General features: G+C 34.9%; 1 protein-coding gene across 3 annotated transcripts; it reads left to right on the top strand.

The window, feature by feature from the left end:
- The first annotated feature begins 690 nt into the window (after nt 1-690).
- On the top strand, nt 691-14,392 carry LOC117207913 (histone-lysine N-methyltransferase 2D-like). 3 transcript variants are annotated; one of them, XM_033448627.1, is made up of 11 exons: nt 692-1,092; nt 7,711-7,750; nt 7,833-7,998; nt 8,163-8,317; nt 8,600-8,686; nt 8,956-9,105; nt 9,463-9,648; nt 10,131-10,286; nt 10,931-10,994; nt 11,683-11,766; nt 11,985-14,392. In XM_033448627.1, the coding sequence occupies exons 2-11, from the start codon at nt 7,724-7,726 to the stop codon at nt 13,766-13,768; spliced, it is 2,859 nt and encodes a 952-aa protein (XP_033304518.1). In that variant the 5' UTR covers nt 692-1,092; nt 7,711-7,723; the 3' UTR covers nt 13,769-14,392. The 3 variants fall into 3 exon arrangements, with proteins under 3 accessions (XP_033304520.1, XP_033304518.1, XP_033304519.1); XM_033448628.1 differs by lacking the exon at nt 692-1,092 and adding an exon at nt 1,975-2,203; XM_033448629.1 differs by lacking the exon at nt 8,956-9,105 and having other exon boundaries at nt 691-1,092.
- The last annotated feature ends 2,831 nt before the right edge of the window (nt 14,393-17,223 follow it).

Here is a 17,223-nt window from a genome sequence, read left to right as displayed (position 1 = left end):
TAACTTTTTATCTCTATGTTCGAAATGGTAATTTTTTTTAATTTCATCCATCGCGAAAAAATAAATTAATGTGTAATCCATATGTACAAATTTTAAAATGCCATATAATAAATGAGAATTGCAATTTTGCTAGCAAATTGCGGTTGCAACGACTGTTTCAATTGTGCTAATAAATAAAATGAAAAATATCTTTAATTATCTTTTTCTCTAAATTATTCAGAATGATACGAAGAAGCTGTGTAATCCGCAAGATTTTTTAGAAAAACCTGCATCATATAATAAATTTATTCCATAATATCTTAGTTTGTAAATCATATTTCTCTGATTCATTTTTTATTTCACTTCTTTGTCATATGCCACGCAGAGAAATATCATTTAAAAAGAAATAGGTACATGTTATTCAGCGAGTCGCAGAAGTATTCGTACCCTCGCAATTATTGAATTCATACGATTGATATTCTTCAACGATATATACACTAATGCCCATCAATGAGAATACATATCTACGAATATAATTAAGGTTTTCATTAACGTATCACTTATTGAAAAATAGCAGTTCCTTATAATATTTCAAGAGAGATTAAACGAAACATCGTGAATTCGATAATTATAAAACTACGAATACTTCTGTAACTCACTGCACAACACCATCAAATCACAAACTCCCCTCAACAAAATCCACCAAACAATAATTCAACACAACAACAACAATAACAATTTTATTTCCATTCATCCATATTGCATCATAGTATCAAGAACGAAACGAAGTTGCCTCGTTTCTGCCGCTCAAGTCCACGGAGCAATGATCGAGAAGAACCGATCCTCTGGCGTTGCTGAACGTGCGTGATCACGAAGAAACTACGGAGATACGGTAGCGGCCAAAGATTCGCCGAGCGACGATCCTCCATCACCAGTTGTTCGAGTGAACCGTTTGCATAGACTTCGATCGCGTGTGTCGCGTTTTACGTCGTGCTGACTACGAAGACCGACCATAAGGAATCGCCTGGTGGCGCGGAAAGGCGAAGGAAGTTCCTCAAGAGGAACCCAGCCGGTATCCGGCGTTCGATCAACGCCATCTCTAACTATACTTAGGTGAGAATGGAACGAAGGAGAGCAACGAAACAAAAACGACGAAGATGATGCTTCTTCGTTTTGGTGTTTTAAGTTTTGTTTGTTTCTCTCACGATTGGTGAATTTTTCTCACGGTTGCTCGCGACGGGAAGAGAAACAAGGTCACGTAATCTGATTTTTATGCGGTTCGCGGTTTTCGCGCCAGTCGCGAGTCGATTGCCTTTCGACTCGCGTTTAAGAGGTTACCATGAACGTTTGATGGTATTTGATGTTCGATTAGATTGGTTTGGATCGAATAGGATATAGAGCTCGACGTGACTGATTCATTTGTCGGAAGGCGGAGGTATTCTTTCGTGCTCCGTTTGGAAGTAATTTTTGATTGTATCTCCGTTTTCCTTACCTTTCCTTTCTTATGTTTTTGGTTTCATCCGATTGGTTGAGAACAGTTTATTCACTTCATCAGTTTGATTAGCTATCGAGTATGTTTAGTTGGGCTTGTTGTTGATATATCACGTATTTTGTTTCGATGCATTAAGACGAACTAATTTGAACCGTTGCTTTACGAGTAAGATTGCGAGCTGCTTTCGGAATAATTCGTTTTAGTAGAATTTGTCAGAATTTGCTAGAAATGTGAATGAATTTGGGGGATTTCGATATCGATCTTCTTCATTCTATAAGTTTCAACGTTACTCACCGTAGATTTAATTATTAACATTTCTATTATCTATAAATATACCATGACAACACTTTTTTTCTTTTTCCCATTTACATCGTTATATCGTTGTTTCCTCTTATATGTCAACCTTACCAACAAATCAAACAACCTTTTATTTGAGCCAAGAAGGGCTCCCTCTATGTTTATCGTCATTAACAACGAAACATATATTCTATGAGAATATCGAATCTTGAATTATAATCAGATTTTACGAATTTGAATCTCATTTCGAAAATGGAGCGGTAGATGCTCGACTACAGAATACTTCGTGGAACGATTCAAATTCAAAGAGTTCGGATAGATTTGCTAACCGTTCGATTTATTCTGCCCTCGACGACCCAAACAACAGAAAAACGAGCTTCTTCTAAGGTTCTTTTGTAGTAGTTGATCGTGAGCAACGTGTATCGACGTGTCTAGGTGAGTCTCGTTAACATTCTTTGCGTATAATATGTCCGATTTTAGTGTATCTATTTAATCAATCTTTCAAGTATATTTAAAAATAGTCAAAATTTAATCGAGGAGCTAATGATAACGTTAAACTTGATTTTATGATACGTGCAAGTAGCATAAATACAGGTATCGTTGTAAGTCTTGGAATGTGTTTAAATGCATATAAATGGAACAATTGCTTGAAAATTATTTATTGGTTGCTTACGGAAATAACGATGATAAATTTTGAAGCATAAAGACTGTCAGAAGAATGAAATTTATCTGGAATCGAATTATGTTTATATTTATGTACATGTTTACATGACCTTGATTGCTTCTAATTACACTATTATAATTAGCAACTGATTGACATACGTTGCATTTTATTTTATCTTATTAAATTCTTGTAAAATAAACGACGAAGCAATCGAAAATAGATAGAACGCGATAGAAACGTATTGCATTAGGAATAGATGAAAATATTTAATTACATTTAAGATAATGTTAACGTTAAAATTATTTGTGGTACCTATAACGCTAAAATTTAAAATGGAATAATTTTTACCGAGAAATAACATCCTTCATGTAAGTAAAAATTTGTTGTTAATAAACACAGGTTTTTTGGCAAATAATAATTATAATACAATTCGTATCATTATTTACTAAATTATTTATAATATATCTATTTATTGAAAGGACTATATTTATTATTAAAAATTATAATTTGCCAGAAAGTCTGTGTTTCTTAGTAAAAACTTTTCTACGCAGAAGAAAACATATTATTTATTGACAGAGATTATTATTTCGTTTTTAATTTCAGTATTGCAACCGTAAATAATTTTGGTGCTTTACCATTGTTTTATCATTAACAAAGATTATCATTTGACAGAAAAACTTTAGTAATAAAGATTTTTATTTGGAAGGAAGTTATTATTTCATAATATTTATTGTTATTGATATTATATCGATAGATAACTTTATTTTCTATCCTTTTTGTTCTGAAAAGGGAGTTGGCTCGTGGTTGTGTCCACAAAATCAATACACATATACGTAAATACAATATTTTGAAGATAATTAGAAATTATTATAAGATACTTAAAATTCTGGAGAAATATTATTACTATTATTATATATTGTTTATGTTATTTAATACACAGGGTGGTTGGTAACTAGTGGTACAAGCAGAAAGGAGGTGATTCTACGCGAAAAAAGAAGTCGAAAATATAGAATAACAATTTTTTTTTAATTTTTCCATCGAGACAACGATCTACAGTGAGATCCGTTAAAATGAGACGCGATAAGGTGCACGCGTACCGAGCGAAAATTCAAAGTCGATTTTCTCGAAAACAAAGTCTCGAACGAAAAATTTTTATTCTATATTTTCGACTTCTTTTTTCGCGTAGAATCACCCCCTTTCCGCTTGTACCACCAGTTACCAATCACCCTGTGTAATGTATAATATTTTATATATTATCTATTGAATAATAAAAATTATCCAATAACAATAAATCCAAGGTCGATATCGTATTTTTTCCCCGAAGCAGCTCGCCTTTTTCTGCTTTTTTTTTTATCAGTAATATAAAAAGTAATTACGTACATTTGCCAACGTATACTCGTAACGTGTATCGTATACTATATTTTTCACGACGTTTCTGTTCATTTTTATTTCACGTTTGCGCGTTTCGTTATGGGAGTTTCAGCGTTCAGTGATGGATAACGACGGGTCATGCCTTCTCGATAGCAAAATTATCGTTACTTTCCTTTATTGTTTATTTGCTGCTGTTACGGCCTCGACAAGAAAAATTTCGAGCCACTGTCCGTGATAATGTATCGATTTCATGAAATTCGAACAGAAAGCGAATCAACCTTGAATGGTGGTTAAAAGGCGGATGTGAATTTCCTTGGAAGCTTTGAATTCCAACGACGATCATATTACGTTGACTCGTTAAGAACTAACATTAACGCAACATTTTATTCCCATTTTTTCCAATCAATTTACGTACGTTGTTGAATTTCGTTTTTTAAATATCGTAATTACGAATGACAACGCGAAGGATTCAATTAATAATTAATTCAAACGATTAATAAAATTCAAACTTATTCTGATTTATTACTTATTTTTGGCAATTTTGTTAAATCAATCTACGCTGTTGAATTCTATATTTTGACATTGTAAAATTATACAAGCTAAATCCAAGCGTTTACGATGGTATGGCATCATTTTGGAAACACGAACATTTCTTTCGTGTGTTTCGATTTATTATCCTAATACTTTGTTTCTCGTACCTCGGCAAGACGACCCGTAAATTATCTTTATTTCCAGCTATCGATTAGTCCTTAATCAGTTAACGTTATGTGCTTCGTAACACCTATAACATTATGAGATTTTGTACCTGCATCCCGTTAAATCTAGTCTCCAAGTTACTTCGAAGCTTATCTTATCTACATGTCACTGTACTATAGCGTTTTATCGATGTCTGTTTTGCGTTTTACCAATTTATTTTAACAACTATTAACATCTAGCTTTCAATTTAATCCCTTAAGGTTTACACCCGTTCCAAAACTATATTCCACTATGAAAATTAATAAGAAAAATTCGTTCTATAAATAAAAGTCACATAGACGCTTGTTCTATGATTGAAAAACAAAAATTAGCAAAAGATTCTCTTTTTATTTGATACCGACGATCGTCGCGTTTTTCATCAGGGACATTCGACGCTCATGGGTGTTTCTGCTCTCACTAAGCGATAGGACGGGGTCATGCCTTGCTGATAGCGAATTATCACCGTTGCATTTCTTATTGTTTATTTATTACCGTTTCATTACGGTTTAATGGAAGTGAGTTTTATTCACGTGAACCCACCAACCAACGGTAAAAACCCTTCTCGCCAGGAACAAAGTGGAAAATGTTATTAGGTTCGTGTCATAGGCGAACGTGTTTCTATCACGGAAGCTTTACTCAGCGAGAGTAATGGCTCTATTATTGCTCCGCAATGCTAGTACAACGCAGTCAACGTCTATTGCACGAACAACTGCACGTTAACATTATGCTAATGTCTTTAGTGCCACTTCGTTCGTTAAGCGTCGATTATTCGACGATAATTTCACAGCAATATTACGCTCCTTTTTTTATTTCCAAGTTGTTTTGTTTACGACTGTAAGTGTCGATAGAATGACGATAATTTTGTAGGAATTGTGCTTAATTTATGTTGCCTTAATTTAAATGTTGGCATTGTAAATATACGATACGCGTGTTGTTGGTTAAAAAAATCAAGATTTTAATATTCTTCGTCATAGTTCTTAGGTTATTAGTTAAATTATTACCGTGTATATATTTTCTTTACAAATTTCACACCTGTCAGTTACCGAGATAGTGAATTTTATCGCTTCCGAGAGTTTATTGCTGTGTGTAAACTATAGTAAAGGAATAAAATAAAGATGCGATAAATTGCATAAGTATAAGATGTCAAACGTGTAAATACGATATATGAATAACGTATATCTCTCGTTAAACGTTATTTCTCTGATTTCTAGAAGAAAAGATATCTTACAAAAATATGTCTTTCAAACGTCACGAACCTAATATAATGAATAATAGAAATACAAGATACCGATTTCGGTATAAAATTTTCAATCGTTTCGTACCAGATAGAACACAAAACTAGTGGGTGGCAACATTTCTGGAACATTTTGCGTTGTGAATGAACGTTTTATACGATAACCTCGAGATTTTGCGTTATCCTTCGTTAAATATTCGCCGTTTATTTCGCTAATTTCCTGCCAACGGAGCAATCGACGCGATGTCGTATAATTATTGTGGTTGTTTTACGATTTTATGCCAATTTACGTAGGATAATCTGAACAAATTACGTGGATACTATTTATACCGGTTTTATAAAAAGAACTTGAATTACGAATAATATTGTTATCACGTGTTCCCCACTATACGAACTTTCTGATTATTCACCGCCAAAAATGATCATTCATTATTGGATGATCTTTTAGAATGAGTCAAGTATCAAATATCAGGCGAGAAAAAAAAAAAAATATCGTGGATTCGTTTGATTAAGTAATGTTTTCGCAAATCGTTTGCCGTTCTTTCGTTAATATAAGTATGTCGTCAATGGAAGCAAATGTTTAATCAAAGTATGGCTTGTTAAACGTTTGCAATTGGGTGAAGTTGTTTGAGTAACATGTCAGGCGAGAATACTCAAGTAAATGTAATGTCTTTCATAATAGAAAACTGAAGATATCTCGTAACAATTTTTATTTATTATTTTGTTAATTGTAAAGTAATTTATTTGTCATATTTGACATTTATTTTTCATATTCGTTGTAAGGGAGCGATTCTAATTCAAATGTTAACTAAGCTGCTCAATTTTCAGATTAAATATGTATTTTTTTATTTTCTTTAATATGTCGGGAATAACGATTGCTACAAGATAGCTGAATCTTCGATCTTACGTAAAACTTTGCAGATTCGTTATCTAGGTTTGTCTTATTAATTGAAATCAGGAATTATTATTATATCTAACGAATTAGTCAATCGAATAAAATTATCTAAAACCAGTGAAATAAGTTGGTAAAAGATTGGAAAATTTATATCTGGATAACTTTTTTTTTTTATCGCTAACATCGCTTAATGGCATACTTAATCGTTGGCTAAGTGTTAAGATATATAAGTAACGAGGGAACAGCGGGATGCTGAATAGGAATGGCGCAGCGCCTCGATTTTTCTTCTCTTGAGAATTAAAAGTTAATACGTAAAAATGTTATCTAACGATAAATGTTATAATTATCGATGCATAGTAATACTTGAATCGACGTATGAACTTCTAGTCTGTTACATAAATTTATAAATAACGTCATTTCCATCGAAATAAAACAATTCAAATAATCATTTTTAAATATAAAATAAACTAAACTCTCTATCTTTATATTCGTAATAATTTATATCGAAATTATTCCATTTAAGACTTCAACATTTCAGGTTATCCGCGAAGATTTACATAAAAGATATCTAATTGAAATTTATGCTACCGTTAACGTGTGTTCCGTATCTAAAATTATTTCTTAATAGGAAAATTCGAATTAATTAACAAATATTTAACTAACTTCTATTCTATTATCGTGTATGTATTATACAGGGTGGTTGGTAACTAAGCGGAAAGGGGGTGATTCTACGCGAAAAAAGAAGTCGAAAATATAGAATAAAAATTTTTCGTTTGGGGCTTTGTTTTCCAGAAAATCGACTTTGAATTTTCGCTCAGTACGCACTTTATCGCGTCTCGTTATAACGGATCTCACTGTAGATCGTTGTCTCGATGGAAAAATTTTTATTCTATATTTTTGACTTCTTTTTTCGCGTAGAATCACCCCCTTTCCGCTTTTACCACCAGTTACCAACCACCCTGTATTATTCGAACATACATTATAAATACGTGTACTATAGTTTGTTTAGTAATTGATTATGCAGAATTTGCCATCATTTTTAGATCAAATTTAATCATGGAGAATGAAGTAACTACGACCTCTGTGAGTATTGAAAGTTGATGTAAAAAGTGATTAAGTTAAACAGGATAATAAAGAAACTAACTTCTTTTGAAATCTTCTTCAGGACATACCCAAGACGCCAGAAGGCATTAAAGGATGGTTAGGATCGGTGTTTATCGCCACGTCACAAACTGTCATAGGCCAAGCATTGTTCAAAATGATCGACTCGTTTCTCTGGAATGTCGAAAAGTCTGCACAATGGAGCTTACCAGCTCAGGAAATTGAAGATGGTATGTTTGAATTATTTTACCAACTACTCTAATCTACTTTACTATTATAACCAAAGATATTACAAATTTATTTCTTTATGCATTACCATAACTTCAAACGATTTGACAATTTGTATCGACAATATTGGATGGACTAATTTATATTGTTTCGTATTATAAAACAGAGGACAAAGGTAAAGTATTCGGGAAGATGAAACTTGTCAGACCGCTGCCGTGGTTAATATTCCTGCCAGGATTACTGATCCTTCGAATCATCAGATGTTCAATTAACGTTGGTGCTTATATTTTCGGCTATCCACAAATCCAACCGATTACAATGGTACGTAGTGATATAATTCTCAAAGAATTTTTAGTCAAATTTATAATCGCTTTGGCGACATTATTGTTTGCCGTTTAAACGTTCATAAATACACAGAATGCGCGTAATGTGCGAAAATATATAAAACATCGAATGTAGAGTATCAACTATAATATTTAGCGGGTGACAGGAATTTGTCGAGGTTTCAATTTTTGAATTACGATCAAAAAAATTGGAGTCCGCGTAAAGGATCACGAAAGCGTAAAATGTTTCTTGATAGATCTGCGAAATATTTGTTTACAGGTAAGATTCGTGCAAAGGAGTCGCAGACGATTAAGAGCGCTGAACTTGAAGATAGGGAGATCAATGCGGCGTAGTCCGACTAGCAAGGTAAATCGACGTACTGTCAACCTCGTTGCACGTTTTCTTGTATAGGTACTTATCTGTTTGCATATCGATTTTCTTATGTTTGTAGTATAAATAGAAACGTTTATGCGTGTATTCTAAAAGCTTGTAGGAAGTTTGTTTGTGTTATGGAATGGTTTATCAATAGTAATCGATTTTAATTACTGTAAGAGTAGACATCCTTCTTCAAGCTCGGTTAGTTTTTAGACACATAATTAAAATTAGTACGATAATAGTCTCGGTGATGGATGTAGGACAAGAGATTGACGATGATCGAGGCCAAGAAGGCCTTAATCAGATCCATCAGATTGACTTTGTCGACTTTGTCTTGTTTGGATACGTCCAAATCGTTGCCTTCGCCACCACCAACGAAAATTCGCATAAGTCATACGGATCTTGAACCGGTAAGTAAGATTTATCCTTTGAATAAATTGTTCCTGGACTTGAGCAAATTTTATTTCAAACGAGTGTAACAGAATAGTTTGAGATAATATCACGAAGGTTTTATGGTTCGTGTAGCGTTTGTTTGTTTGATTATTATTCTAATTCGTGTTCGTAATTATTTCGTGAGTATTGTCATCGATGTCTATAGTTATTTTATCATTTTATTTTCTTTTATTTTCAGTTATGTCTCGTACAATTATATGATTGGATACCTATGTAATTGTATGCTTAATATAAAATATTCATTACTTTTAAGCGATACATTCCCTATGTTATTCATAATTATTATTATCTATAAATGTACGAAATGATCGAAGGTGGCAACGCCGGATGAAAAATCAACCACAGAATCTGTCGACAGTCCGATACACCATGAAGCGAAGCGCAAATTTTCTCAGATCAGTTCGGATGGAGAGAATATCGACGGGTCGGATGGCGAAACGCTGGATGTGAAACTTGGAAGATTGGCCATGGAAGATAGCGCAGACGATTTAGATTTTAACGTGAGTATTCGATCTGTGTAATTAAAAATCAAACACACTGACCGTCACGGATGAACTTTTCATGGTTACATATATTCTTTTAAGCTTAATGCCTTGTTCAACGTAGTCAAGTTTGACGAGGTCGAGTCTAGAAAAAGAATATTTCACAAGTCAAGTGTAATATAATAAGCTTATACCTTTGTACTAGTAAAGCGATTACTAATGACGTAAACTGTGGATTTTTATGCAAATTCACATCTCTGAGAATATATTTAGAAACGTAGAAAATCGTCTTACCTACTGCTGTTTCTTTAGTTTTTAAGCTTATGAAAAAGGTGACCTGATATTTTGAAAAATTGATACGGTCCAGTGTTGACATTTATTTCGAGTTTGATGATTTAAACGTATCAACAAACAAGGCTATTAGTAACAAGATTATTATATGGTCGTGATTATTTTAATTTACAATTTTTTGTAGGAAAATTTGTGGTTTGGTTTTTTAGCTTGCCACGTGTAGCACAGGGATCAACACAGCATCCAGCTCGGTGAGCAGCGACGAAGCGGACAAAGATGTGTCTTTAACGGAGTTGAGGGATATTCAGAAGGAAGCTAATGAATTTCTCCAAAACGTGGCTATGCTAGCATCTTCGGAGACAGTGGTAAAATCAATATAAGTAGTAGTCTTGCGTTCTGTATTTTGTGTTTAATGTGGATATGAAATAGTTCGCAGTAGAACACTTAGGAATTCATCGTATCGTTTCAAGACATAGTCTGTTGTATGTAGTAATCTGATAATAATTGTAGACAATAATCAATGTGTGTTGAAGAATTTATTGTCGTATTTAGATTGAAATAATGTTGCAGTAAAGTCGAATATACGTAATTAAATAAAATTTCAAATAATTCGATTGAAATATATATTTGAAGAAGATTCGAATAATTCTATTAAAATACCTAGGTAGAAATATACGAATAATTCGATGAAAATACCTATTTAAAAATCTCGTAAACTCACGTTAACACGTTGACTGACGATGACACCACGTTAGAGAGTTATGACTTGATCGTTGACAGATAAATTTATGTAGTGTTTCGACCAAAAGAATATCGATTTTTTTCTATCAGTAAAAAATTAATTTTGTTTAAACGACGGTAGATTTAATTTTTTATTTCCTACGAAAAAAAGAAAAATAAGCTTCCCTCTATTTTCTATCTTTATTACTTTATAATTATTTTATAAGCGTCGTTTTGTATTCTATGTAATTTATCACTTTACGCAGTATATTTCCATTCAAAATTGCAGATGCCGAATTTGGAGAAATTGGAGGACGCCCTGGATGGCGAGAAATACGGCGTGGACAGTTCGGGTGAGTCCGTGTATTCGTCGGCAAAGGAATTCGACGAGGACTGCGACACCGTCTTTTACACGGCCATCGGCTGTCCGAGTAGTTCACCGAAACAATCACTATCCATCGAGCCGATTATTCCGGTGAACCACTCTTCCAGCCGATGCTACGAGGCAGGGACTTTCCAATCTGACTAATTCAAACAATGATCATTGATTAGAATAAAGATGGTTTCATAGAAACAATGTTAAATGTGAAGTGTCTCGTGAACCATTTTTCGACAGCCTTATCCTACTAACAATTTTATAGGAAACGTACATAGTGTTTTCGGATTTTTTGGCCAGATTTTTATTCGTGCGTTTCACGAATTATTTTATCTTGACATTTTTATGAAATTTTAGAAAAGAATCGATCTTTGAAATTCGATCGCAAAATCCTAAAACATCGTATATACAGAATATATGCAAAGAACATATATTGGATATGTGTATTCGTAGCGTATCAATTCACAAGTAGTTGCAGCTTATATTAAGTAGCTTCTCCTAAGAGTATTTCTCTGTACGTATTTAAAGAAGAAATTCCAAGAAATCCCACTTAACAAGTTAAGTGCCATTTGCTTTGTCATTTTCAGTCTCATTGAAATATGTCGACAATTATTTGGTGAATAATTTCAATAAAAAATTTATCAATGAATTTTTGTTTTTTTTAGTATCCGAACGCCGAAAGCCGATCTGTACGTGTAAACAGTTTATCGATCATGAAGTAACGTCTACGTCGGAGCAATTACCAATAGGTACGTATTTAATTTTGTTCAATATCTTCGTGATCGAAGTACTTTAAAGGTGAAACAAATATCCATTAACATTCAATCCTTCCATTCCTTCAATCTCATTCATAAAAATATAAATTTGCATACACGTCCATAGTTTAAAGACTAATTATTACTGTTGCTATTTATCAACTACTTTATATCAATAATGCTAACCAATATCGAAACTATAATTCTTTCAGACCAGATCTCGTCACCGCAAGAAACCGATGAAGTGTTCATGAGAAGCCAAAACGAGCCAGCAACTTGCGAATTACCGCCAGCGCAAGAATCTTGCGAATTACCGCCAGCGCCAGAATCTTGCGAATTACCGCCAGCGCAAGAATCTTGCGAATTACCGCCAGTGCCAGAATCTTGCGAATTACCGCCAGTGCCAGAATCTTGCGAATTACCGCCAGCGCAAGAATCTTGCGAATTACCGCCAGCGCAAGAATCTTGCGAATTACCGCCAGCGCCAGAATCTTGCGAATTACCGCCAGCGCCAGAATCTTGCGAATTACCGCCAGCGCCAGAATCTTGCGAATTACCGCCAGTGCCAGAATCTTGCGAATTACCGCCAGCGCCAGAATCTTGCGAATTACCGCCAGCGCAAGAATCTTGCGAATTACCGCCAGCGCAAGAATCTTGCGAATTACCGCCAGCGCAAGAATCTTGCGAATTACCGCCAGCGCAAGAATCTTGCGAATTACCGCCAGCGCAAGAATCTTGCGAATTACCGCCAGTGCCAGAATCTTGCGAATTACCGCCAGCTCAAGAATCTTGCGAATTACCGCCAGTGCCAGAATCTTGCGAATTACCGCCAGCTCAAGAATCTTGCGAATTACCGCCAGCGCAAGAATCTTGCGAATTACCGCCAGTGCCAGAATCTTGCGAATTACCGCCAGCGCAAGAATCTTGCGAATTACCGCCAGCTCAAGAATCTTGCGAATTACCGCCAGCGCAAGAATCATGCGAATTACCGCCAGCGCCAGAATCTTGCGAATTACCGCCAACGCCAGAATCTTGCGAATTACCGCCAGCGCAAGAATCATGCGAATTACCGCCAGCGCAAGAATCATGCGAATTACCGCCAGCGCAAGAATCTTGCGAATTACCGCCAACGCAAGAATCTTGCGAATTACCGCCAACGCAAGAATCTTGCGAATTACCGCCAACGCAAGAATCTTGCGAATTACCGCCAGCGCAAGAATCATGCGAATTACCGCCAGCGCAAGAATCTTGCGAATTACCGCCAACGCAAGAATCTTGCGAATTACCGCCAGCGCAAGAATCATGCGAATTACCGCCAGCGCAAGAATCTTGCGAATTACCGCCAGTGCCAGAATCTTGCGAATTACCGCCAGCTCAAGAATCTTGCGAATTACCGCCAGTGCCAGAATCTTGCGAATTACCGCCAGCTCAAGAATCTTGCGAATTACCGCCAGCGCAAGAATCTTGCGAATTACCGCCAGCGCCAAAATTTCGCGAATCACCGCCAGCGCCAAAATTTCGCGAAATACCATCAGGGCAAGAATCTTGCGAATTGCCGCCAGCGTCAGAATCTCGCGAATTACCACCAGCGCCAGAACCTCGCGAATTGTCACCAGTGCCAGAATCTCGCGAATTACCACCAGTGCAAAAATCTTGCGAATTGCTCTCAACGACAGACTCGTGCGAATTACAGCCAGAATCTTGCGGATTACCGCCAAACCCAGAATCTTGCGAATCAACGCCAACCCCCAAATTTTGCGAATTTCCGCCAGTTCCAGAATCTTGCGAATTGCCGTCAGCACCAGAATCTTGCGAATTACCGCCAGCGCCAGAATCCTGCGAGTTGCCGCCATCTCAAATACCTTGCGAATTAACGCCAGCACCAGAAACTTGTACATCAGCGGAAGCTCATACTCTGGACACAAAAGAATTCCCAATTGTGCAAGAAAAGGATCACGAGCTCGAAAAACTTGAACATCACCGAGATACCAACTAAACCTTCTTGACTCAAACACTCAACCTGAATAGAAATGCTGTCCTCTCCAACCTTCCCCTAGATAGGAATCGTAAAAAGGGGGAAAGACGAAAACAGAATCTCCGGACCATATTAGGACGATTATAGATCACAATTGGAATTTTACGAAAATCGATTCTCTTCTTTTTTATGTTCCTAGTTTTTAGCGATCACTCGTCATCGATAAAGTCGACAAAATCGAATTGCGCACGACCGTTGCCTACATTAAAAAATCGAGATATATTTATTTTGAGCACCACTAACGTTAATATTCTAAATTTCAACGACACTGATTTCTAAATTTGATAATTTCAAGCTACTAATTAAGGGTACGTAATTATTTGAGACACCACTGATGCTGATATTCTTAGTTTCAACGGTTCTCGTTTGTAAAGTTAATGATTCAGTGTAAATATACGCTTCTTACTTCGTTTGATCCATTTTGGGCTAAATGACTTTATAAATTCGTGTTGAACGTTTTTCTGACATTCGAGATTCTGATACTCGGGGAAAATACTATATCGAGAAACAGCGGTCTGATCGTTACGAAAGTTTCGTTCGAGACGGCAATATATCGCTAGCACGACCAACGATAAAAAAAATTCTGGCAGATAATAGGAGATAATGGTTGAGCGATTCACAGGGCAGATGGGATTCTAGACACTTGTGCAATATTTGGTAAAAAATGTCCGATCTATTCGGCATGGTGTAAACTTGCACGACGTTTTCTCGTGTTGCTCAAAGTACAAAATGGGACGCGTTATCGTGTTCAGCCTCCCGCTTCAGAGATAATTCGTGTAGCCATTTATCGTGGTTGCAATTTTTCATGCGCGGTCAGTTTGTAAAAATAACGTCGGGAGAAGAAGTTGGAACTACTCCTGTAAAATTTATAATCGATAGTAATTAATAGAGAATTAAATTAAGAGGTAGTAATTACATAGCAGAATGTTCTTGAAACTTCGAAGATTATTCTTGAAGAGAAGGCCACGAGTATTGATAATTATTTTAAAAAGTAAATTAACAAAAATCGAATATCGTCGTATTGGTGAGAATTAAATCAACACGTGGTAATTAGAATATAAAATGTAATTAGAGTGCATCGATGCATCGGATATATCCGATGCATCGAGAGCATCGGATATATCGATGCAGTCGAAGTTTCAAAAATCAGATTCGCATCGTTGAAGCTTCAAGGGGATCATTCTGTTCTCTAGTTTCCATTCAATTTCAAAAAACAAAATAAAGACACTATATATTGAAGAAGACTGAATATGACTACTTAGAAAAGCTTGATCTCTCAGAGCTGGAATAACATTTTAGATCACGTTAACGATATATTTTACGAGCGATTAAAAACCCCGATATAAATTTCGCAAAATAATCATATTAAATTAATCTAAGAAGTGCGCACGAATGTGAAATTATTCAAAATGTTTTTATATTATTTTTGCAAAATGAAATTTTTATTTTTGAACATAGTGTCATTTCTTAATAAAGAAAGCCACATATTCGAAGCATTTTTATCGTCCTCCTGCACACACAAATTTTACATTAACATTTTATTTATATCTTTGCGTTTGTCAATATCATTCGACTATGAAATATTCACAATAACCATTGCGATACGATAAACGATAATTTCCATTCTTTTTTAATTTTTTAATCGTAAAACAAACAGTTTAATCGTAAAAGATAAGAAAAAATTGTTCCTAACAAGTTAAAAAGCATTGTTTTTTACTATTCCTGAGAAATAATATTTCCTCTTTAAAAAGATATATAAAATGCAACAAGCATCTAATATCTTTTGAATCCATCAAAATTATTTTTTAACTATATTAAAAAAAAAAAAAAAATACTTCAAAAAGATTCTATCTTCTATCGAGGAAACATTTTTTAACGATTCCCTTATTCGACTAATTTACTCATTGTCCTATTATCGTCGACTGATTTCTATCATCTCGACCGCGAAAATTCACGAATACGTCAATTCGTAATTATATTTTTATCTCGCTACGCAAATACGCGATTATCGAAGCGAGACCGTATCGTTATCATTGAACGTACGATTTATTTCATATGAATATATTATTTAATTTTTACGTTTCTGTGTTTACGAAATCGCCATCGAATATACGGATTACGGATTCTACGATGACATAATCGTTTACTACATAACCTTCAGTTGTTTTAACTGGTAGTGAACTTTTTTGTTGTTGGCTCGACGCAACGCGCGCAGTTGAAAATAACCGATAGCGTTTCAGATTCAATTTTTTGATAATGGATATTTATTGATCGTAAACTGCGTAGACGTTTACACACTGTTTCGTATTATATGATGTTAGAATGATACATGCCGGATGATTGACATGCTGAAAAAATAGTGAAATGCGCAAGAGGTAAAACAGGCGGTGATAATTAACCCTCCATAATGGCATAGACATAACCTAAAACGTCTTTTATTTTATTCGTCGTCATTAGGAATCTTGTCATTACGTGATTACAGTGGCACAGAACAGGCTATTTATAAGAAATATTAATTTAGATTACAGCTATAATGCCTTAGCTTTAATCTAGATTAAAGTGAAAAATTGCAATCAGTTATAAGATACAGTAACATAATACAGAAACTTTATTTTTCATAAAAACAAATAAAATTCTAGCTGCGGATTAAAATCACAATCATATTGCTTTTTTTTATAGATTTATAATATAGCTACTTGAGGTTAGTTTAATCTTTCCAGGTATAAAGAAAGATACGTAAGGTGAAATTCCAAAGACACGACTTTAGAAACTGGGCGAATCGTTTTTATTTACAGTAAACTAATTCCCGAATGCTCTAAATAGTTTTCACTCTTCGTGTTTGTAATATTCGTAGTTTTACTTTCTTTTTTTTTTTTTGCTAAAATTCGCAGGCTATGATTCTTTAAGTTTCTTATCAGAATTCAGCCACCATTTTGATTGACACGTATCTTGAGACACCCAGTATGTTACGATCTAACTTAAGTTTCTCGAATATCGATCTTTCGTATACTTGGCGCGAACTTTTCGCTCGCATAATGTAAAACGTTATCGTTGCAAAATCGACGTGAATTAGATTAATAAATACCAGAAAAATTTTCTCTCGTTATAAAATGCAAACGGTTGTCGAAAAACCTTAAAAAAATTATATGCAACGTATCGAACGCGAGTATACGTTTTATTCTACCGGTTCCAAAGCATTTTTTTTTCTTCTCATTTTATTCAAGAATGTAGCGTTATTGCTATGTGACTGGCGCATTATTATATTGCTCGTAATATTAATAACACAGATATTGAGCGTTCATTCTTGCGAAAAAAAAATATCTCTTATCGTCAATCACGATAAGTTGAGATTACGGCCCATATGTCGTGCATGTGCTCGATGGACAGATAAGTGCGTTACACTGTCCTAGAAAATG

The sequence above is a fragment of the Bombus bifarius genome, unplaced genomic scaffold (genome assembly GCF_011952205.1).
Source record: "Bombus bifarius isolate JDL3187 unplaced genomic scaffold, Bbif_JDL3187 scf7180000008047, whole genome shotgun sequence".
Lineage (NCBI taxonomy): Eukaryota > Metazoa > Arthropoda > Insecta > Hymenoptera > Apidae > Bombus > Bombus bifarius.
This window is presented reverse-complemented; position numbering and strand designations above follow the sequence as displayed.